This window comes from Daucus carota, chromosome 5 (genome assembly GCF_001625215.2).
Source record: "Daucus carota subsp. sativus chromosome 5, DH1 v3.0, whole genome shotgun sequence".
NCBI classification, from domain to species: domain Eukaryota; kingdom Viridiplantae; phylum Streptophyta; class Magnoliopsida; order Apiales; family Apiaceae; genus Daucus; species Daucus carota.
Window position 1 is genome coordinate 42,007,162 of NC_030385.2, and position 23,623 is coordinate 42,030,784.

The 23,623-nt window shown below is 33.6% G+C and overlaps 2 protein-coding genes and 1 non-coding gene across 3 annotated transcripts; all 3 read left to right on the forward strand.

Annotated features, from left to right (window-relative positions):
- The first annotated feature begins 522 nt into the window (after nucleotides 1-522).
- LOC108220573 (nuclear transcription factor Y subunit B-8-like) lies at nucleotides 523-5,718 on the forward strand. The gene is made up of 7 exons (XM_017394377.2): nucleotides 523-765; nucleotides 873-1,093; nucleotides 1,426-1,555; nucleotides 1,857-1,862; nucleotides 1,969-2,049; nucleotides 2,162-2,212; nucleotides 5,359-5,718. The coding sequence occupies exons 2-6, from the start codon at nucleotides 876-878 to the stop codon at nucleotides 2,201-2,203; spliced, it is 477 nt and encodes a 158-aa protein (XP_017249866.1). The 5' UTR covers nucleotides 523-765; nucleotides 873-875; the 3' UTR covers nucleotides 2,204-2,212; nucleotides 5,359-5,718.
- A 12,049-nt stretch (nucleotides 5,719-17,767) lies between these two features.
- On the forward strand, nucleotides 17,768-18,486 carry LOC135146760 (nuclear transcription factor Y subunit B-1-like). The gene is made up of 2 exons (XM_064094058.1): nucleotides 17,768-17,955; nucleotides 18,345-18,486. The coding sequence occupies exons 1-2, from the start codon at nucleotides 17,768-17,770 to the stop codon at nucleotides 18,484-18,486; spliced, it is 330 nt and encodes a 109-aa protein (XP_063950128.1).
- Nucleotides 18,487-18,550: 64 nt separating this feature from the next.
- LOC108222504 (uncharacterized) lies at nucleotides 18,551-20,676 on the forward strand. Its single transcript, XR_010292575.1, has 3 exons — nucleotides 18,551-18,971; nucleotides 19,086-19,133; nucleotides 20,283-20,676. It is a non-coding gene; the product is annotated as an uncharacterized LOC108222504 (transcript).
- The last annotated feature ends 2,947 nt before the right edge of the window (nucleotides 20,677-23,623 follow it).

Below are 23,623 nucleotides of genomic sequence, written 5' to 3' on the forward strand. Positions count from 1 at the left end.
TTTTTCAAAAGCAAAATTTTTTTAGAAAGTTCAAGTCTCTAAAAATAAATTATAATTATAAAGTGATATGATATTTATGGAATTTGAAATTTTATATACTTTAAGCAATGTTAGAGAATAATATCGGAGAGATTATAATTTGAGAGTTTCTTTAAAAGAAACAATCAAAGATAATATATAATGAATCTTGCTGAAATAATCCTGTAAATTGATATGCTTATGTCATTATAATAATGCCCTCATAATTCATAAAATTGAAAATTTCATGTTTTATCATTCGAACTTCATTTCTATTATATGCTAATTTGAATAATAAGATATAAAATATTTATCTATCAATTCTTTATTTATTTATGTTATAGAATTCTTAAAGAATTAGAATCGAATAAAAATGATTATCATTTTAAAAACATTATTCATGTGAGTCATCTATTCTGTAAAACCCACACTTTTCTATTCATTCATAGTAAAATTTGTGAAATAATTACAAAAACTCAAAAAATATAGCAACCCAGACACACAGTTTTAGGTGAGCACCAGATTCTCGTCACAAGTGTCAGTCAGAAACACAGACAAAGAAAAAGGCAAGAAATTTCCCAAAAATCTCCTACTTTTTTTAATCTTTCCTGCTCATCCATCCATCCATTCACCCCTCTTATAGTTCTCTCTTCTCCAGCGTCCGATCTTGCTCATTCTCTCCCTCAATTACCCTTTAAACCCCCCGCCAAATACAAATTCTCTCTAATTTTTCAATACCCTTTTCAGGTCTCTTCTTTTTCTCACTTGGGTTTGTTTTGGTTTCTCATTTAGTTGATTCTTTGGGTTTCTTGGTTTTTTGTGATGATTTTCTTGGTGGGTTCTTGGTTTCTTAGGTTATGGCTGATGGTTCGAGTAGCCCTGCTGGGGGGAGCCATGAGAGTGGAGGGGACCAGAGTCCAAGGTCTAATGTGAGGGAACAAGATAGGTTCTTACCCATTGCTAACATTAGCAGGATCATGAAAAAAGCCTTGCCTGCAAATGGCAAAATTGCTAAGGATGCTAAGGATACAGTTCAAGAATGTGTCTCTGAGTTTATTAGCTTTATCACCAGCGAGTATGTGATCCATCTCTCTCTCTCTCTCTCACACACACACACACACTCCCTCCCTCCCTTATTTACTTTGTGTGATTTTCCAAATACCCATGTAAAAATCTTGAATATAGTGTGTTTAATTTTTAAAATACCCATATACAGGCCTTGAATATAGTGGATGTATGCGTGTTGCTTAATGAATACCCATGAAAAAAAAATGTCAAATTCAGTGTGTGTGGGTGATTGATTTTAGAAATACCCAGTTGGCAATTCAAAGTTTATGCTGTGCTCTACATATAAAGATGAAAGCCCTGTCTGTAAATGGAAGTGAGTAAAGGTGTTATACTGTGTAGGGCAAGTGATAAGTGTCAGAAAGAAAAGAGGAAGACCATCAACGGGGATGATTTGCTTTGGGCAATGGCCACTCTAGGTTTTGAAGACTACATCGATCCCCTCAAGGCTTACCTAGCTCGTTACAGAGAGGTAATTGATATAATTATTGTAAATTTTAACATTTTGTTTGAGTATGTACTTGTAAGACAGCTGTGTTTTTTTTTGAAACTATTTATTTTGTTGTACAAAGGACTTCCCATTCAGTTTGTCTAGTCAACACCAGTGTAGTTAATCTTTGCTCTTGGTATTATTCTTACCTGATAGCATTGCTGTTGTATTAGTCCATGTTCTAATGCTGGCTTACATTTTACCATCATGAGTTTCATCTAACACCATTTATTTCTTCCTATGTTTGGTTTGGTTCGTGGTTCGTGAAATTGCTATCTTACAGCTGGAGGTATGTATTTATGTGACTTTATTTCTATTTAACCTAATCTATGCTGATGATATATTTTACTAGTTATTGTAGGAGCCTCACTGATGTGATGATATACATGTGTCAGGGTGATACTAAGGGATCTGCTAGGGGAGGGGAGGGATCTGCTAAGAAAGATCCAATTGGCTCTCAGCTTTCAAGTCAGCAGGTTTGTTTTCAGAGAAGTTTTAAATTTTCAATCACTTTTATTTCTTTATTAGCATATCTGATAACATAGACTGCACCAATTAACACTTCATTATTGCCTATTAAAATGGCAGTATGCTCATCAAGGCATGGGCTACGTGAATTCCCAAGTTTAAAAGTTATATGTAAGCACTCCCTATCCCTGCTTTCTTGCTATGTGCATTTTTGTGTGTAAATTATGCATGTGCCAATGTCTGATTGTATATACACAGTTCTAAGTCGAATTTAACTAAACTGGTTGCATATTATTTCGTGGCAGTACTGCCATGTTTGTCGTCTATCATGTGCGTATACAAATATCTGGATAATTGAGATATAGATTATCTTAATAAATTAATAGTCAAATGTTTTCAGATATTTTTTACTTGCAAAAGATGTCAACTTTATTGTCAAAAACTTCTATACTATTTCAGCATTAAAGCAAACGATAGTTTCCGCATTGATGCAGGCTTTTGGTTGTCTTCTAATAAAAGTATCCAAATAGATTTGTTTGGGCTAGATATTGGAAAGAGCAAAATTCTTCTTCCCAAACTGAGTATTACATATTGATATATTAGCAAAAATACTTTATTTTTTAAATTTATTTGCTATTCTACTATGGCCCTGAAAATATTTGCAAAAGTATGGTATGCAACTGATTGAAATGTAAGTAATTTCTCTTTTTGTATTTAATTGAAAGTAATTTTTTAATGTTTTTTCCATAAAATACTGTAGTTGCAGTTGCATTTGGTTGATTATGGTTGCAAAATTTTTATGTTTGAGTTACATTGGGTTGCATAGTTGTATTTTTGCAAGTACTTTTTAAGAAATTCATATATTTTGAACAAAAATCTGAAAAACCTATTTTTATGCAAAAAAAGTTTGTATTTTAGCAGGAAAGTCGCAATAAAAAGTTTTTCAAAATTTAAAAGTCTCTTATATTTCTGTTCAGAAATTGGAAGCTTTGTTTGCCAATGTAAATCTTGGTGTATAGTCCATAGATTTGGAGATAAGTGCTTCCTTGTCCAGAATAAAAGATCTTTATGTTATACCTCGTTAGTCGTTAGTGTCATGTATATGTTTGTGTGTGGAACCTGAACTACTCAAGTGTTATCTTAGCTTGAATTTACGTTGTCTGCATAGTTCTTTAAAATAAATTAGTGTGTGTGTGTGTGTGTATACATATAAAATATATATTTAGAGAAACTGGTTTTTGAGTAGGCTCATAAGTTGCAGTTTATGCTTAGGCCTATTATCATAGTTGCAGGCAAACCATATGTGTTGGTTATATTTTAGTTAAAAAGTTACTGTAATTTGAAACATATGTATCTAATATATAGGCTTGTACACTAAATTCTTCTGGAAAATTTACCGGCTTCACGTATATCTACGCATATCATGTGATGAATAAATCTTGTTTTTTACCATGTCTATTTAAAAGCTAAAACATTTAATGGGTTTTTTTATAAACAAGTTGGCCAAGTAAATAAAAAATTACCACTTAAACGTCTTGTGCAGTGTAATTATATAATAATCTAATTACACCTCGAGGTAGATATCAGAATATGCATACTAATTTTTATCAAGCAATATTGGATTTGTGGGATTAATACCACCTCAAAAATTCAAAACATGGTAACTAGTGTTTGAAACTGTGCACGTCAACATTTAGATCAGGTAATGTTGTTTCACCAATATTGTCCTCTGTTCAGAGTGAATATTATCTAACTGTAGTGATGTTTGCAGTTTATGCTTATGCCTATTATCATAGTTGCTGAGGAGCAAAAAACTGGCACTTGCATACACTAGAATACACTCCCACGTTACTAATATTATAAGTTTAATTCACATCACTAATAGTTAATATTGAGGGAGGGCATTGAGATTGAAGGGGGGAAAAAAGAGATGGAACATGTCAGCAGATCATTTATGTAATATTTTCAAATCTGGTAAGAACAAACAAAAATGAGGACACAACTTTAAAAGCAGAAAACTGTTCTCGCCGCCCTTTTTATGACGCGTTAGCAATCTCCTCTTACCCTACCACCCTACGTCTCTTACTAAAAAGCAAAGACCTAATTAGGCATCTTCTCTTTACCAGTAACCTTATTTGCCAAGATGCCAGCTTGCTGCTGCTAAGTACAGGTATCCACCAGGGCACTTCTGGTGTGCCATCTCCTCTTACCCTAGAACCCTACTTCTCTTACTAATAATTAAAATCTCCGCTCTTCTAATCACCTAATTTGCCCATGCTGCCACCTTGCTGCTCTAAGTACGGGTACCCACCCTGGCACTTCCGGTGTGCTCTCCTGCAAAATTTCTCAGGTAAAAAGCAAAATGTTCCTGTCATGAGGAAGCAAACTTGGCACGCCTGCCGTGTAGGGTATATATGTAGAGAGCACTTGAACCCCCCTCCTCTCCAATTTTAATAAATATATAATACAAATTAATTGAATCATATTTATAAAAAACTGTCCAGATTCGGAGCAATCATTCTGGAAGATGTTGCTAGTGAAATCTGTATTTCTTTGGAACTATGAAGAAAAGTTTCCATGAGATGAAGCTTGTGCCATAGATTAATGTGTTCATATACACATATATACATCTGATTCGAAACTAGCATCTTAATCAATGTGGCATGGGTAAAGACAAGAACGATTTCAAATAGATAAAAGGATATATATTTTATGTTATTAGCACTTAATTTTAATAATAATTTATGTATGTTTTTAAGGAGTATTTGATAAGGCTTTATAGAGTTTCCTTATTCGAAGAAGTAGCCAAATGGCTTTAGTAGATCTTGTACTTCCCAGTACCTCCTAGCCTAGGAATTACAAATAGGTTTTTTGACCACTTTAGGGTGGAGAAAAAAGAAGCCATTACTTAGACAACATTCTTTGGCTTATAAGAAAATATGCAAAATACACGTACTATGTCGTAGCTGATCAATAGTTGTAAATCAAATGGGAAACATAATCTCGAATCTAGATTAAGATGATTTTATATTACTTGTTTTACACGAAATAAACAATATTATGTTTGTCCGTCATTTCTCGCATTGTGTATACGTAACTGTTGCCAATAACCTTTCAGTTGGATCTGTAAGGCACTACACGAAATTCACATATGATTTGGCAGCATTAATTTTAGTTCTTGATACACATATTTGTTTTCAGAGATAATTCACTTTCTTCTTTTATCAGCAAGCGAGTTGACTTGAAGTAACATTTAACATGATTCATAATTGTTTTTTAGTTTATTATTAACTCATCATATCTTGTAATCTTGGTAGGATGAAGCTGTGCTGATCTCTCTGGATTCAGATTGTGTTGTTGCCCTGGATTCTAGCTGATCGCGTATCATATATATAGTCAATTCTCATGCAAAGCAATTATTAGTTCTGTTTATGGGTTCTACTATGTGTCCCGTAGTTACTGTTTAACATACATAGTAATTACTTTACAGTTTATATAGGTTTTTATTATCAAATACATAGTACTCAATATCCTTTATCCAGTAGTTCATAAGAGAGGAAATATGAGTGAGCTACATTTACATATTCATAAGAGAGGAAATATGAGTGAGCTACATTTGAGTATGTTATGTATATCCGGTGTTCACATAATATATATATTGATATCGTCTCAGAGTATATAGTTTGTGTAGAATACTAGAATGCACATTCCCACATATATTGTAGTCGACACAGTTGAAGGTTTATGTTGAACTGTTGGTTAACCTTTGGCTGATTAAGACTTGTGCAAGTCTTACTTCCAGACTATTTAGGTTGCCTTGTTGCATTGGTTAAGCTGAGTTTGCTAGTTTACCAGAGTATCAGAGATGAATATACTTTGCTTATGGGGGTGGAGGGAATGGAGGAAACGTTATATAATGATCAGGGAATGGAGGAAATGTTATATAATGATCTAGTTTTATGATGATGTATAGTGATCGAAGTGGTGAGATATAGTAGAGAAATATGCCATGCAATGCAGTGAAAAATGTTGTGGATACATGTCTACCTAGGTATTGAATGATTAACAATTACGAACTTATGGGTCCAATTTAAAGGTGTGATTGATCATCCATCTAGACAGGTTAGTAGTGGACTTGTAAGTCTTCTTTTTACTGCACCTGAACATTGATATGATGATATCTATACATTGATATGATGATATCTATTTTAAAACGACGTTGAAAGTTTGAATTGTTTAGGGATGTTTGGATGGTCGAAGAGAACATAAGAACTGGTATTTGTGGGTCAATCTAAATGATTAAATTATTTGTGATTTATGTTGACCAATTTATGAAGGGAAAGAGGTTGTATCATGGTCATACGGGTTGAATTCCTGTTTATATGTATGAGTTGAACGTTCATTGAAAATATGATGTTTTAAGAGATTTTATTAAACTTTATGGGTTGGATATATTTCAGTATGTTGGACGATATGATGAAAAAAAGCCGAGTAAAGAAAAATGTGTATAATTATGATCTTCTATATTTATTGATGATTTTCATTTAAATGCAGAGTTGTAGTTATTTGGAATTGAGTCAAAAAAAAAAAAAATCCTTATAATATGATAGAAAATGAATAATATGAGTTTGGTGACGCGTAATAGTTTGATTGGTATGATTGATGTGTAATGGTTTGATTTGTATGATTGATATGAATACAATTTATATATCAATTTCATCATTAACTAAAACATAACATATATCTTTTTAATTCTTTGAAAAATAATATGAATATCCTTATTCTTTATACTTTTCTTTTCAAAACAAACATCCAAAAATTGACATTGATTAAACAAAATATTATCACATTCTCTATTTTCTTTAAATATGACATGATCTAACAAAAAGTTGCTTAAATTTTCTTTTCATTACAAATCAGAAGGGCTGTGCATCCATTTAAATACACAGACACGTATTTATCTATCAATCTCAATACAATAACAAATACTAATATAATTTCATTAATACAAAGTCAGTTTAAATTCATAACACTGACATTATAATTGATTTAAGTAATTTAAATTCACAAAATCAACATTATAAATTATGCTACATAAAACACAGATATTCTAAAAATAAAATCGAATAAATATATGGATGATCGAGATGTAAACTTAACAAACACATGCACACATGAGTTTTAAGACTCGAGTCAATGGAGAAAAACAACGATGAAACTATTATTGATAAACAAAGTCTTTAATCAAACAGAAACAAATGCAGAAACAAATGCTATAACAGCATGAAATCTAGCTCTAACTCTTGAGTAGAAACCTACAGAGTTTCGAACAAATTCAGCGTACGCTCAACTGTACGCTAAGAAATCTAGCTTATTATTCAAAAACGAAAACTGAAGACAATCTCGAAACTTCAAATCACAATCTGATTAAACCCCAGGGCTTAACTGGCTTCGTGATCTGGCTGTTGGCTGGTACTCGCGGATGAAGACATTCGAGAAGATGATGCCCCATTTTTCTTCCTTGTGTACCGTTTTGCCCATACATGCTTCCCATTAATCACGTACTTCGTCCTCACACTCGGATCCATGTCACAGATGAGGGGAAGGATGGAGGAGTTTCGCGCAACCAGACGAGCATACAATGGTTGCTCCCCCTCGGCCACTTCTTCGACATGAATCGCCTTGATGAAGTTGCCAAATCTCCTGTCATGGGGTCATTTTTTTATGTAGCTAAGTTTGTAAATTTCACAAGTGACTTAACATAACATTAATCATGCTAAAAATGAGGAGAGGGGAATGAAATGTATGCGTACCTTGTAAAAAAGCCCCAAATATCGGATTCCGTGAGAGGATAGCCTCTTGAGAATGTCAAGAACACAGTCCTATCATCCTCATGAACATCAGTCTCTTCATCTGTGATGTTCAGGCCACGTAAAAGCACGGCCAGTTCACTCTCGGCAATTGGGCTCCTTGTGTTCACCTGATCACCATTCGAGTCCACGTGTCCCATCCTCGGACCATATGGTACATTGTTCAAAGATGGCTCAACAGCAGATCCACCATCATTCATGTTCTCGGGTTGTTGATAACCGAGAACAATGTCGTCCCTCGTTCCAGATCTGGGTACATTCGGATTCATTGCATAGTGTAGAGGATGAGGGACAAAACGATGGACAGTTTGTGGAACTGGTGATACAGGAGCAGACCTTACTCCATATCCAACACCATAACGATTTTCGTTCATGATTCGTCGAGGATCATGAATGTATCTTTGGCTAGCATTAAATCCAGCTCTGCCAAGATTAATATTCCGGAGATGTGGAGCACCTAATTGGACCCCAAAACTACGGGGACCATAATGATGTCCACCAATATTTCCGAAGTGAACTCCAGTCCTGGATCCACCAGCAACATTCTGAACACCAAATCTGTTACCAATTCCCAATCCAGCGCGTCCAATATTGTTACGAAGGACTTCTCGTGGACCAATATTCCCCGTACCACCAGCTCCTAATCCACGTTCATGAACTCCACTATTATTTCGAGAATCATAGCCAACTCCACCATTAGTATTCCCGACACCAGCTCCTGCACCATTTCCCAATCCGACATGGTCTTGAACATTTCTGTTCTCATATGATTCTCCAGGAAACGTCTCCCTGAAGGCCCTTTCAGCCATTTCACCTTTGATCTGATCCTTCCCCTGCATAATTTCGAACCGTCTTTGATGGAGATTTATGAAAGATAAAACCTCCTGACACAATTCCTGGATCAGGGAAATGTCACCACGCCTTTCCCAGACGAGTACGTCGTTTCTCAGCCACTCCAAGAGAGCCAGAACTTGATCCGCAAGCATGCCAACCAAATGATTTGGCCACTCCGTAAGAACCTTATAAACTCCATTCACACTCAGCTTATCTTTTTCCAGCCACAGTAGGAAGGCCACAACATCAATGGCATCAGTAGAATTGCGGTTAAGGCTACGGATCAGTTTTCTCGTCAGCATTCGATCAATGGTGTGGAACAATGTGGGTTCCTCATCAGTGACCTGGTTGTGAAGAGGAATGCGGGGGAAGACAGTGTTTGAAAAAGCCATTTTTGTGGGTGTAGATTGTGTAATATGATTTTTGTGATGCAAGTGAAGAAATGCAGATATAATTGAGAGCAAGATGTGGGGGTTGTGGCAGTGTCTTGAAATGATTTATATAGCACCCTCAAGATATTATGAAAATCTTTCAGATATTTACATTTATTAGAAATTTAATCTCATTTCAATGAGAAATATGATATCTTCATTGAATAGATTATAGTCTGATTAACATCTTAGATTTCTTTTCTTGAAAAATGTAATTAAAAGATTTGATTTTGAAGATATGGGTCTGCCATGATATATATTTTAAGATTTTATTAAATTTGTGTATTTAAAAGATTTTATTTGACATGTATTAAAAGATGTTATTTGAAACTAGCGGCATGTGGTATATGTAATCTTTTGCATATCTTCTTTTCTGGTTGGATTTTAATAAATACTAGTTTATAACCTATAATATTTGTAATTTTATCGTTTATAATTTAAATTTAATTGAAATACAAACCGATAATACTGACCGAATTATTAGAACACGTTATATACTAAGGAGACCAACCGATAAAATTCGACCGACCAAAAAATTATTAATAGTATGATATAATATAAATAGATAGTATGGATTCATGATATTATTTTTGAAGTGATAACACTGAGTAATTAAAGATAAATTAAAGTATCTAACTGAAACATATCATCAGTTGTATATTAATAATTATATATAATAAATCCTTTTATATGTATGTTGTATGTGAGAATATATATTGAATAATAGTAGTTGAGGTAGGTATATCTTTCTTTCATTTCACGAATTATTTAAATTCAAATTTTTATGTGATGTTCACATTTCGGAGTTATCTAATAACAAAGAAAATGCTATAATATAAAAATTAATCACAATATTATTTTATGTACAAGTTCGCATTTATTTATTTAAATTTTGTTATAGAACACTACAAGAAAAACAGCCTCAGAAACACACGTTACACAACGGTTTGAAAAAATTCCGTTGTGTCATTCTGACATACAACGGCAAAATATTTTTCCTTAAAATACAGTTGTCTGAGAGCGGAACAGACATTGGTTACGTAAACAATTGTCTATTTGAATATATTCAAAACTCGACAGACAAGCGTTATTGTTGGAAGTGTTGTGTGACATTTTTAACACAATGGTCTAGTAACCGTTGTGAATCGAGGTGGTTAACACAATGGTTTTTGATGTAGTGTTGTGTAATTCAGACTGTGGTTTATTCATACCATTGTCTTATTTTGTCTCCAACAATGGTTTATAAATACCATTGTAACATAGGCAGCTAACAGACAATAGTTATATGCTCTGTTATTTATAAGGTTTTCTAACAACGGGTATGAGTAGCCATTGTCTAAAGCACCTCCATGACATAATGGTTTTGAAAAACCGTTGTCTATTTACTGATAAAAAAAAGAGTAAAATGCAGATGGTGTACCTCTGTTTGCAGGGTGGCTGGGGGCAGTGTGGTTGCTTTCTTCTTTGTTTTGTGTTGGTTGTTTAAATACCATGAATATCATCAGTTGTTTGGCTCTTGTGTGACCAGTTGACATAGCTTTTACTTGTCTTAAAATATATATGCATTTGACTATAGAAAGCTAATGAGCTTAAACAAGGATACATAACAAGGCACAAATTTTATTCATAGTTAATAGTGATAATAGTTCACAGATCCATTACAAACCAACATCAAGCACAACCAGAAACATAAAAACACTTAAACTTTCTCCTCCGAAATGAGGGACTCCATAAAACCAGGCACATCACCAAACTCTTGCACTCCACCATCGCAGCCATTGAGCTCTGCAAGAGTAGTAGCAGCAACATTGCTAGAGCTTGGGACATGAACAACCACACAAGAATCCCAAGCTTCATTGAGGAGACCTGTGATCAACTCCACCATCTCAGCAAACCAGAAAGCAGGGTCCGGATTGTTCACTTGATTAACAGCCTCCAAGCACTCACTCTCAATGACCACATGCTTGATATATCCCTTCTCCCATGCTAATTTCAGCCCATAAAAAATGGACCAAAGCTCAGCAGCAACTGGCACAACCAGGCCGATCATCCCACCAACACCTCCAAGCCACTCACCTCTAAAGTTCCTCATCACACATCCCACAGATCCTCTCATCATTCCCCTGTCAAACACACCTCTGCAGTTCACCTTAACAACATGAGGAGAAGGCTTGCTCCAACCTGCCATGATCAATACAACTATATGATGTGATTTAGTATATAAGAATGTGTTGCTGTGCAGAAGCTAGTGCTTGGTGTGTCAATTTATATTAGAAGAGAAATTAATTCACAGCTCAACCACCTCACAGCCATTGGTGCACACAGTCAAAAATGCAACTTACAAAGCTCTGAATGCAGCACATAATCCTAACCAATAACAGTAGTCATGGTTGAAAAAGAGTCATTTATAATCAACCAACAGAATCAACCAACCACAAATGCATTTAGAAACTGATTAAAAAATTAATCAGTTCTCAGACCAAACCAAAGTTCTCAACAGAATCAACCAACTACAAATGCATTTAGAAACTACAATCATCAACCAAATTAACTAACAAACTATAATCAGATAATACATAAACCAAACAAAATAATTGAATAACATATTATGTTAAGATTCCATCAGTCCTTGAGGCCATTTGAGATAGAGAATCATGGAACTTGGACTTCAAATTAAAATCCAAGTGTTGCACGGGCAGGCAGTGCATGTCAGTACCATTGTGGATGCTATCCATTCTCTTACGACCATTGAATGATTTTTTTTGCTATGTTAAAACCATCATCTATAAAAACAAGACATTCATATCTTATCAAGGTAGATGATGATTTTACCACGGCAAAAATAATCTTATCAATGTATAATATCAACAGCAAGGCATATGGACACCACTGGAGAGCTCTCGAAGGCACCCTGCACACCCTGAATAATCAAAATTAATGAATTAGATACATATGCATGGCTTTAATTCCTTATAGATAATTCAAATTAAATAAGATGTTATTATGTATTACCCTCATGCAAGCTGGATCAATTCGTCTTCCTCCCGCATGTAGTTAGAGTTTTGTTCCTCGTGTTCGTCAACAGTGGGGAACATTGGCACATCTAGCTCATTCTCAAGTTCAATTTCTACGGATCCTTCATTTTCATCATCACTTTGATCATAATAGTTCTTCTCAGGTAATCTCAACACAACAGACCACATTTTCTCAAGAGGGTTGTCAATATAACAAACTTGCTTAACATGTTTCCCTAAAACAAATGGATCATTTACAGAACCTAATTTTTGTAAATTCACCAATGTATATCCTAAGTCATCCACTTTAACCCCTCTGTTCATATCTACCCAGTTACAATGACATATAGGGACTCTAAACTCGTTATAGTCTAACTCCCATATACTAGTTATGACTCCATAATATGTGTGTGAAGTATGTTGAATATCTATACCCTTACTCTGCACAATCATTGTATCTGCAACAACACAAACACCGCTGCCCTGAACTTGCCGTTTATCATCACGCTCTTTGGTGCTATAAGTTACACCATTAATTTTGTAGCCGCTGAATGTTGGAACATCCTCATATTCTAAAACTCATGTTTTAAATTACATATTTTAATTTTTACAAATTCATGTTTAAATAAAACAATAATTTGTAATTAGTCTTGATCAAATTTGTTGACTAAGTTTTGTATAACTAACATTGTCCAAACCAAGAAAATTTTGTTGGTTGAAAATTTTACATCATTCATGATGAGTGTGATCATATATAATTGATATTTTTTTTTTGGCATGGACATGATTGACAAGTAGAGGCGGATTTATCACACAAATATTAAGGGGTACGAAGTAAATTTTCAAAAAACACTTAGATCCGCCCCTGTTGACAAGGTTATATGTGAATAATCATTTTGTGTCATTTTAATTGATTACATTTATCGAAGAATACATATATATTTTTTAAATATTTTGTAATTTTGTCTATATATATTTTAATTAGTGTAGGAATTTTTTGTGTAATTTTTTGACTTTCTAGTGTTTAAGAATGTTAGATAAAATGTTGTATTGGAGGTACTCTTATCATTTATCATTTAAATATCTTGTTATATCTTTATATTTTTTTCTTTTAGATAAAAGATTTTATTGAATATCAGCTTTGTTGGATCTTGTTTCTTAATGAGATGATTGAGGAGAAGGGCGTGGACAAAATTAAATTAAACCATAGTTTGCTGCGAAGCCACAGGTCGCACACGTGATGATTGAGGAGAAGGGCGTGGACAAAATTAAATTAAACCATAGTTTGCTGCGAAGCCACAGGTCGCACACGTGATGATTGAGGAGAAGGGCGTGGACAAAATTAAATTAAACCATAGTTTGCTGCGAAGCCACAGGTCGCACACGTGGAAAAGCCCGAGGCTTGCGAAGCCATGAAATTTGCCGCACGTAGGTGGTGGAGCAATACACTAGTAACACATTTAGACACTACCAAAGTGTTTTGCTATATAAAGCCTTTAAAGGCTTTTTATTAAATCAATGTGGGACTCAAGGTTTACTCTCCAATTTTCCACTACCAAGGAAGCAACTTTGGATCATCACAACTCATCCATTCCTTAGTCGTTTTGAGTGAATTAACATACATCGGAAAGCTCTCTCGGAGAAGAACATAATCCAAGTATAACCTGCCACGAACACGCAGGCGAGCCTCACTCAAATTTATGCTCAAAATGACAAACTTCCAACACACATACAGTCTAACTCTCTAGAGATTGAAGTTCAAGAACAATTATAGACGAAATTCAAGCACCAATTATGATGATCAAATCAAAGAGATACAAATACTTGAGCATAAACTTTAATTCCAAACTAAAGATTACACACAATATCTGGGAAAAGCAGAAATGTTTGCTGCTGATTTTGTTGTTGTGCCGATTAGCAATAGTAGATCAAGGATAATCTAATTAGAAGGGGGCTTCTTCTCATACTTCTTCGCCCAGACATGCTTTCCATTGATTATATACTTTGTTCTGATATTGGCTTCACATATCAGAGGCAAGACTGAAGTGTTGCGAGCAACCATCCTAGCAAAAAGTGGTTGCACCCCCGGCAGCACTTCTTGGAAGTGAATTGCTCTGATGAAGTTGCCGAATCTCCTGTCAATTAACCATATGCATTCCAAACTTTTGTTAAAATATATGTGATTTGATTGCTGAGTAGAGGGTAATATACATACCTAGTGAAGTAGTTCCAAAGTTCATGTCCGTTGACGGGGTAGCCCCTTGAGAAGGTCAGAAAGACAGTCCTGTCATCATAGTGCACATTAGTCTCTTCCTCGGTAACATTAATGCCACTAAGAAGCACTGACAGTAGATGTTCAGAAATTGGCCTTCTTCCCGGATGTTTGGTCTGGCTCCCAGCTCCACTTGTCCTCCCCATTTCCTGACCCTGATTACTTCTCATTTTATGTAATTCGGCTCTCGGACCAACTACTAATCCCTTTCCATTATTTATGGTCTGGAGTTCTTGAGGATGAGGGATCGATCTGACACCGAAGTGATTTACACCTTTAAAATGACTAAATTGCCCAAATCCAACTCCAAATTCATGCTCGAAAGCCCTCTGACGCATCTCCTGCACAATTTTAGTCATCTCCTGAAAAATCTCGAAACTCCTTTGATGCAATTCCACAAACCCGATTTGTTGATCACACAACTTCATAATCATAGAGATGTCACCACGCATCTCACAGTCAAGAGTAGAGTTTTCGAGCCACTCTAAGAGAGCCAAAACCTGATTTGCAAGCATGTCAACCATAAAATCAGGCCAGTATAGATTTCCCAATTTGTACACTGCATTAACACACAGCCTGCTCCTTTCTAGCCACAAGAGGAATGCAACAACATTAATTATGGCACCAAAATGGTTGCGGCCGAGCCTGCGAATTAGGGTTTTTATGAGTTTAATGTCAATGGAGTGGAAAAGTCTGTACTCTTGGTCAGAGACAACTGTGTTAAAAGATATGAGAGGAAAGAGAGTGTTTGGAAATGCCATCTTTTGGTTATTTTTTTAATTTTTTGACAATGGAGAAGTGAAATGAAGAGGAGTTTTAGAAATGCAAGATGCAGAACTATGGAGGTAGTACTGGTCTATATGGTACTGATCAGCTTACAGACCATTTCATCTATAAAGCTATATTCACATCAAGGCATTTACTAGTAATATCTCTCATGTTCAAAAGTCAGATTACTTTCTTGTATATAGTTTGTATTCTTGTGGAGATTTTGGTTAGGAGTTGTCAACAAGATAATGCTTACAAGTAACATTTAATATAAATATTGAATAAAAACCCAATTAACTACGATAGCAAAATCTTCAATGTCGTACATCAGCATCAAATTTAAATTCAGTTGTTTATAATGAAACTGGATGGAGGTAGTATGGAAGGATGGAGAAATCGAAAAATATTTAATTTAATTTAGTCTATTTATATTGAGAAATTGAAAAAAATTAATTTAATTTAGTTTATTTGTATTGAGAGGTCAAAAGTTATTCGATTTAATTTAGTCTCTGTTTAATTACAATCTAAAATTAGTAAAATATTTTTAGCCCCATGCATTATGATTTATAGCTTCAAAGATTAAAATGTTGGATCAATGCAAAAGTATTATACACTTATAATAGATATGTTGGGAAAATTAATCAATGAAAATTTGAAAAGTATCATTCCGGTTAAATGTGACAAATATTTTTTTATCTCTAGAATTAAATCACCTAAGATTTTTATCTTCATCTTTCATTATCCTCTTACGTTTGTTCAAGTAACGGACATTAATATATTAAAACAATATTTTTAGGTAACGGTTGTTTGGTTCATCATAAATAAGACATGTCCGTTAAAATGAAAGAATTCTTTAAGCTAGCAATTATTTGATTCCAAATATTGTTAAGTAACAATATATTTAGGTAACGGTTGTTTGGTTCATCATAAATAAGACATGTCCGTTAAAATCTTCAATATCTTACATCATTATGAAATTCAAATTCAGTTGTTTATAATGAAACTGGATGAAGGTAGTATGGTAGGTGGATGAAGGGAGTATATAATCACTCTCTAGAGTTTACGTGTATTGAGAAACTGAAAAATATTTAATTTAATTTAATTTATTCCTATTGAGAAATTGAAAAAATTAATTTAATTTAGTTTATTTGTATTGAGAGTTTAAAAATAATTTGAATTAATTTAGTCTCCGTTTAATTACAATCTAAAACTAGTAAAATATGTTTAGCCCCATGCATTATGATTAGAATGTGCGATGAATGCAAAGAGTATTAAGCACATACAATAGATATGTTGAGAAGATTAATCAATGCAAATTTGAAAGATATCACTTGGGTTAAATGTGACAAATATTCGTTTATATCTAGAATTAAATCACCTAAAATTTTTATCTTTATCTTTCATTACCTTCTTACGTTTGTTCAAGTAAGTAGTAACGGATATTAATACATTAAAACAATTTTTTTAGGTAGCGGTTGTTTGGTTCACCATAAATATATAAGATATGTTTGTTAAAATGAAAGAATTTTTTAAGTTAGCAACTATTAGTTCACCAAATAAACTATGTCCGTTAAAATAAATGAAACTGACCAAATTATTAAATAATAACTAATTTAATATAAAATAAAATGAATCAAGACCCCACCCAAATGAGAGAGTTGTCCTTGACAATCTATGAATCGAACTCAATTAGTTTTATTTACGAAATATAATTGATTAACCGAAAACATGTATACAATCTAATTGGACATAATTATATGTGATATGTGATTAATCTTGGAAATATAAATTAAAAATATATGATGGGGAGCTGATTGGAAATATAAATTTACATTAAAAGTTGAAGTGGACAAGTATTTTGAAACAATTTTTTTTTCCAAAATCAATGATTATACTAATAAGACATGATAAAAATATAGATATCACTTTCGTGCAATCAAAACCAAAACAATATAACCAACATAAATACTTGAGTAAAATATTTCATTTTTTAATATATCTTAGTTCAAATGGTACAATGTGAAATTTATTTGTAAACATTACAAATTTTATACCAAAATTAAATTAAACAAAAATTTTATTACAGAGAAGTTAGTATAAAACCTACATTTTTATTCTTTATAAATTTGGATGAAATCATTAAAAAAAATCAAAAAAATATGGCAACCGAGCACACAGTTTCTTCTCTAAAATAAGCACACAGTTTTAGTTGGGAACCAGATTCTCATGACAAGTGTCACTCACACAACACTACAAACACGCACAAAGAAAAAGGAAAGAAATTTCCCAAAAAGCTGCCTCTACTACTCGACACGTTAAAAACCCTCCTTACATTTCTCTCCTCTCCGGCGTCCGATCTTGCTCACTCTCTCCCTCAATTACCCTTTAAAACCCCGGCCAACACAAATTCTATCTAAAATTTCACTACCCATTTCAGGTCTCTCCTTTTTTCTCACTTGGTTTTGTTTTTTTTCTCAATTAGTTGATCTTTAAGTTTTAGGGTTTTTTGTGACGATTTTCTTGGTTTTTTAGGTTAAATGGCTGATGGTTCGAGTAGCCAAGCTGGGGGGAGCTCCGAGAGTAGGGAACATGATAGGATCTTCCCCATCGCTAATATCAGCAGGATCATGAAGAAAGGCATGCCTGCAAATGGGAAAATTTCTAAGGACGCTAAGGATACAGTTGAAGAATGTGTCTCTGAGTTTATTAGTTTCATCACCAGCGAGTATGTGATCCACCTCTCTCTCTCTCTCTCTCTCTCTCTCTCTCTCTCTCTCTCTCTCTCTCTCTCTCTCTCTCCCCCTCTCTCCCTCCTCCCTCCCCCCTCTCTCTCTCTACCCCCTATATACTTTGTTTGTGTATATAATTGCAAAAACCTTGAATATTGTAGTGTGCCGATGTCTTTAATTTTCAAAATGCCCATTTAAAAGCCTTGAATTTAGTGGATATATGTATGCATTTTATGAATAGCCATGAAAAAATGTCAAATTTAGTGTGTGTAATTGATTTTAGAAATATTAGGTGACAAATTAAAGTTGGATATGCTATGCTTTACACATATAGATGAAAGCTTTGGCTGTGCATGGAAGTGATTTAAGGTGTTACACTGTGTAGGGCAAGTGAGAAGTGTCAGAAAGAAAAGAGGAAGACGATTGATGGGGATGATTTGCTTGGGGCAATGGCCAATCTAGGGTTTGAAGACTACGTCGGTCCCCTCAAGAATTACCTAAGTTGTTACAGAGAGGTAATCGATTAATTCATTATCGTAATTTTTAATATTTTGCGTGAGTAGATACTTGTAAGATAGCTGTGTGGTTTTTTGTAACTATATATTTTGTTGTACAAAGGACTTCCCATTCAGTTTGTATAGTCAACACCAGTCTAGTTAATCTTTGCTCTTGCTGTTTTTCCAACCTTGTAACATTAATGGTGTTGTATTAGTCCATGTTCTTATATTGGCTTACATTTTACCATCACGAGTTTAGTCTAACACCATGTATTTCTTCCTATGTTTTGGTCTGGTTCATGGTTGGTGAAATTGCTAACAGATGGAGGTATGTGACTTTCTTTCCATTTAACCTTATTCATGATTAGTATATTTTTTACTAGTTATTGTAGGAGTCTCACACTGATATGCTGATATACACATGTCAGGGTGATACTAAGAGATCTGCTAGGGGAGGGGAGGGATCAGCTAAGAAGGATCCGGACATTGGATCTGATCAGCCTTCAAATTAGCAGGTTTGTTTTCAGCGCATTTTTTCACATTTTCAATTACTCTTAGTTCTTTATAAGAATATTTGATAACATAGACTAAACTAATATTAACACTTCATTTGTCTATTAATTTGACAGTATGCTCAAGGCATGGGCTACCTGAACTCCCAAGTTTGAAAAATCTATGTAAGCACCACCCATTTCTGCTCTCTTGCTAAGTGCCTTTAATTTGTATGTGTATAAATTATGCATGTGCCAATGTCGGATAGTATATACACAGTTCTAAGTTGAGTTTAACTGAACTGGTCGCATATCATTTTGTTGCAAAATGTTCCTGTCATGAGGAAGCAAACACAGCATGCTGGTCTTGTAGGGACGTATATATGTAGAGAGAACTTAGCTAGAGTATAATCTGTCACTTAATAAATTAATTTAATTTAAATAAATTGATAAATAACATTTTATAAAAACTGTCCAGATTGGGTGTAATAATTTTAGAAGATATTGCTACTGAGTTTAGCATTTCTTTGGAACTATGAATTAGAATAGTTTCCATGAGATGAATCTCGTGCCATAGATTTATTTGTCCGTTTATACACATATACTACATAAATACGATGGAATGTATACAGCTGATTCTGAACTAGCATCTGAATTAATTTGGCATGGGCAGAGACAAGTACAATCACAAATAGAAAAAAGGATACAGATTGTACGATATTAACACTCAAATTAATTTATGTTTGTTTCAAAGGAGTATATGTAGAGGCTTTATAGTAGTGTTCCCTTATTCCAAGAAGTAGCAAAATGGTTTTATTGCATCCTGTACTGCCAATACCTAGCCAAGGAATTACAAATATGTGTTTTGACCACTTTAGAGTAGAATTATTAGAAGCCATTACATAGACAACAGTCTTTGGCTTATAAGAAGGTATGCAACACACATGCTATGTCCTAGCTGATTAATAGTTGCAAATCAATTGAGAAAAGATTTTGAATTTAAATTCCGATGATTTGCTATATTATTATACACTTGTTTTACATGAAATAAACAGTGTTATGTTATTTCTGGCATTTTTTATATGTGTTGCTAATACCTTTTAATTCATGATGAATTTTTTACCCACTACAAGAAATTGGCATATAATTTGTCAGCTTTAAAATTAGCTCTAGATCCAGATCTCTTCTTCACTTTGTATTTTATATATTTGGTCAAAGATAATATATTTCTTCTTTTATCATCAATCCGGCCAGTTGACTTCAAGTTTATTAACATGATTCATATATAGTTGATTTTTTACTTTATTTACTCACCATATTTTGTAATCTTGGTAGGCTGAAGCTGTGGCAATCTCTCTGGATTCAAATTTTGTTGCTGCCCTAGATTCTAGCTGATCGGCGTATGACTTCGTTTCTCAGGAAATTCGCGCGGCTTCTAGTTAATTTTCATGCAAGGGAATTATCAGTTTCTGTTTATGGATGCTACTATGTGTCTCTGTTACTGTTTACATACATAGTAATTACCTTACAAGTTACAACTTATATTGGTTTTTTATTATTAGACATATAGTGCCCTATTTTCCTTTCTCCAGCATTTCGTGTCATGGGGAGGAAGTATAGGAGGGATCTACATATGAGAATTTGTATGTTATATGCATATATGGTGTTTACATTATATACACATACATATATATGACATCGTCTCAAAGTATATAGTTCATGTAGAATGTACCGTCACATTTATTGTAGTTGGAAGAGTTGAATGTTAATTATGTTGGTTAACCTTTGGCTTATTAAGACTTGTGTAAGTCTTACTTCCAAACGCTATTTAGGTTGCCTTGCTGCCTTATTGCCGAGAGTCCGGAAGATTAATATACTCTGCATGTTACAATGGCTTATGAAATGGAGGAAAAGTTATATAATTAAGGATCTAATTTTGAGATGATGAATGGTGATTGAACTGAGAAATGATAGAGATATATGTCTAAATTAAAATGCAGAGACTGTATATTTACTGATGCCATGTAACATTGAAAAGGTTTGTGGATACATATATACCTAGCACTACATTAAAACAGGATTTTTACGATGGAAATTAAATGTAGCTAGTGGCACTACTTACGGTTGGTGGATTAAAAAATTTTAATTCATGGAATTTACGATGAGTTGTTCTTTCCGTTGTAATATTTTCGCCGTCGTAAGCTCCGGTAAAACTTTACCGATGGAATATTTTCGCCGTCATAAACTCCAGTAAAACGACGTCGATGTAAGAAATAGTACTTTTTTAATTTTTTTTTAAATCAAGGGAAATATTTAAATAATCTAATTTACGACGGATATGTTATCCGTCGTAATATCTTACCACATATATTTAATTTTTGTCGTAAATTCAGGCCCCAGCAGATCCGTCGCATTGTAAGTTATCCGTCACAAATGGTCCAGTTTCTTCCGATGTGGTATGCAATAATTAAAGATTTAAGCAGGTTATTCTTAGTGTGTTATTGTCATTCGACTTGAGAGTCTTGATTATTATTATAACATTATTCATGGAATTTTAGAATATCTCAAAACACTGTCATTGATTTGGGATTTTTGGACGGCTAATGAGAAAAAGAATCTAATAATGAGAGTTGGGAATGAAAATAAAGTATAGGGGAATGGCTATATGAGTAATATGAAATTATGTGAAAAGGCAATGATATATACGAGGATAATGTTATATTTTAAATAATTAAAGTACCTCCTATTTATGTTAATCAATAATTAAATTTTTGAATGGAAAAGGGAAACATCAATATGAAATTATGTGAAGAGAATGATATATATGAGGATAATGTTATATTTTAAATAATTAAATTACTTCCAATTTATGTTAATCAATTAAATTTTTGAATGAGAAGGGATTGTTTCCGTCCATATATTTGAGACTATCTTATTTTTAAGAGTCCAATTCATCATATTCGCAAAGACCACTTGACTTGAAAAAATATGTATAATTACGATCTTGTACAATGTTTTATACTTTGTTGATGAGTTTTGTTTTAAAATTTTATATTTAGATGACGAATTCTATTTTTAAAGAAGAGAAATACTGGATATTGATACAAAAAAATCCCAATGATGTGAAGGGGGCAGGAATGAACGATTTTAATTGGTATGATTGATTTGAAACTGTATTCCTAATATTTTTCTTCAAAAGAAAAAAAGGAGGAGAAAGGAGAAGATGAAATCCTTACCATTAGTACGAGCATAAATTATTTTTATCTCTAGCTTCTATTTCTGTTTTCGGCTCTCTTCTTCCTTGATTCTATGTTAAGCCAACTTCAAACACTTTTTATAGCCTTTGTTTAGCTCAATCGGGAGCCTATTGTTGGCGTTGTGTAATTACCACCTCTACGACAAGCAAGTGAATGGGCGCGATTCCTGACGAACGGATAGTTCATCAATAATATATTCGCCTCAACCCCTAATCAAGTATATTGTTTCATTTGTACATTCTGTTTAATCACTTCTTAACCTTTATTTGATCACTGGACGACTTTACCTTAACATTCAATTTGTCTTGTGTCATGTAAGCAAAACTCACATGGTGACTAACATTTATGGGATTAATTGATTGGATTCCCGATAACCATAATCTTTCCGTGAAACAGCTCTTCAAACAGTATGGTAGCCTTTGAGCTCGTACTCCTCTCAACGGAGTTTTACTTTGTTAAATTCTTCAAATTGTGTTACTATGTCCTTTTATAAATCAGCAACTATTTTACTATCATGTAAAGTATATGTATAATTATAATATCAACACATGATAATCTATAATTCTATTGATATCTATACAATAAATTTGTAAAACTTATGTACTAACACACATGCATAGGCAACTTTGAAGTGCAAGAACAACTATTAATTAAAATTTAAGCAAGGACAGTGAAGATCATATCAACCTGATACAGATACTTAAGCATAAACTTGAATCCAAACAAAAGACTTGCATAAACTACTAATAAGAAGCAAAATGGCTAGGAAGTGACTTCCTCATCACAAACTTAGCATAAACTTTAATCCAAATAAAAGACTTACATAAACTACTAATAAGAAGCAGAATGGCTAGGAAGTGACTTCCTCATCACAAACTTAGCATAAACTTTAATCCAAATAAAAGACTAATTACATAAACTACTAATAAGAAGCAGAATGGCTAGGAAGTGACTTCCTCATCACAAACTTAACATAAACTTTAATCCAAATAAAAGACTTACATAAACTACTAATAAGAAGCAGAATGGCTAGGAAGTGACTTCCTCATCACAAACTTAGCATAAACTTTAATCCAAATAAAAGACTTGCATAAACTACTAATAAGAAGCAGAATGGCTAGGAAGTGACTTCCTCATCACAAACTTAGCATAAACTTTAATCCAAATAAAAGACTAATTACATAAACTACTAATAAGAAGCAGAATGGCTAGGAAGTGACTTCCTCATCACAAACTTAGCATAAACTTTAATCCAAATAAAAGACTTACATAAACTACTAATAAGAAGCACAATGGCTAGGAAGTGACTTCCTCATCACAAACTTAGCATAAACTTTAATCCAAATAAAAGACTTGCATAAACTACTAATAAGAAGCAGAATGGCTAGGAAGTGACTTCCTCATCACAAACTTAGCATA

Excerpts from the sequence above, each read along its gene's own strand:
- LOC108220573 (XM_017394377.2), top strand. The coding sequence starts at position 876 with ATGGCTGATGGTTCGAGTAGCCCTGCTGGGGGGAGCCATGAGAGTGGA. Across the intron at positions 1,094-1,425 it reads ATTAGCTTTATCACCAGCGA|GGCAAGTGATAAGTGTCAGA; the intron begins GTATGTGATCCA and ends TATACTGTGTAG. Across the intron at positions 2,050-2,161 it reads CTCAGCTTTCAAGTCAGCAG|TATGCTCATCAAGGCATGGG; the intron begins GTTTGTTTTCAG and ends TTAAAATGGCAG.
- LOC135146760 (XM_064094058.1), top strand. The coding sequence starts at position 17,768 with ATGGCTGATGGTTCGAGTAGCCAAGCTGGGGGGAGCTCCGAGAGTAGG. Across the intron at positions 17,956-18,344 it reads ATTAGTTTCATCACCAGCGA|GGCAAGTGAGAAGTGTCAGA; the intron begins GTATGTGATCCA and ends TACACTGTGTAG.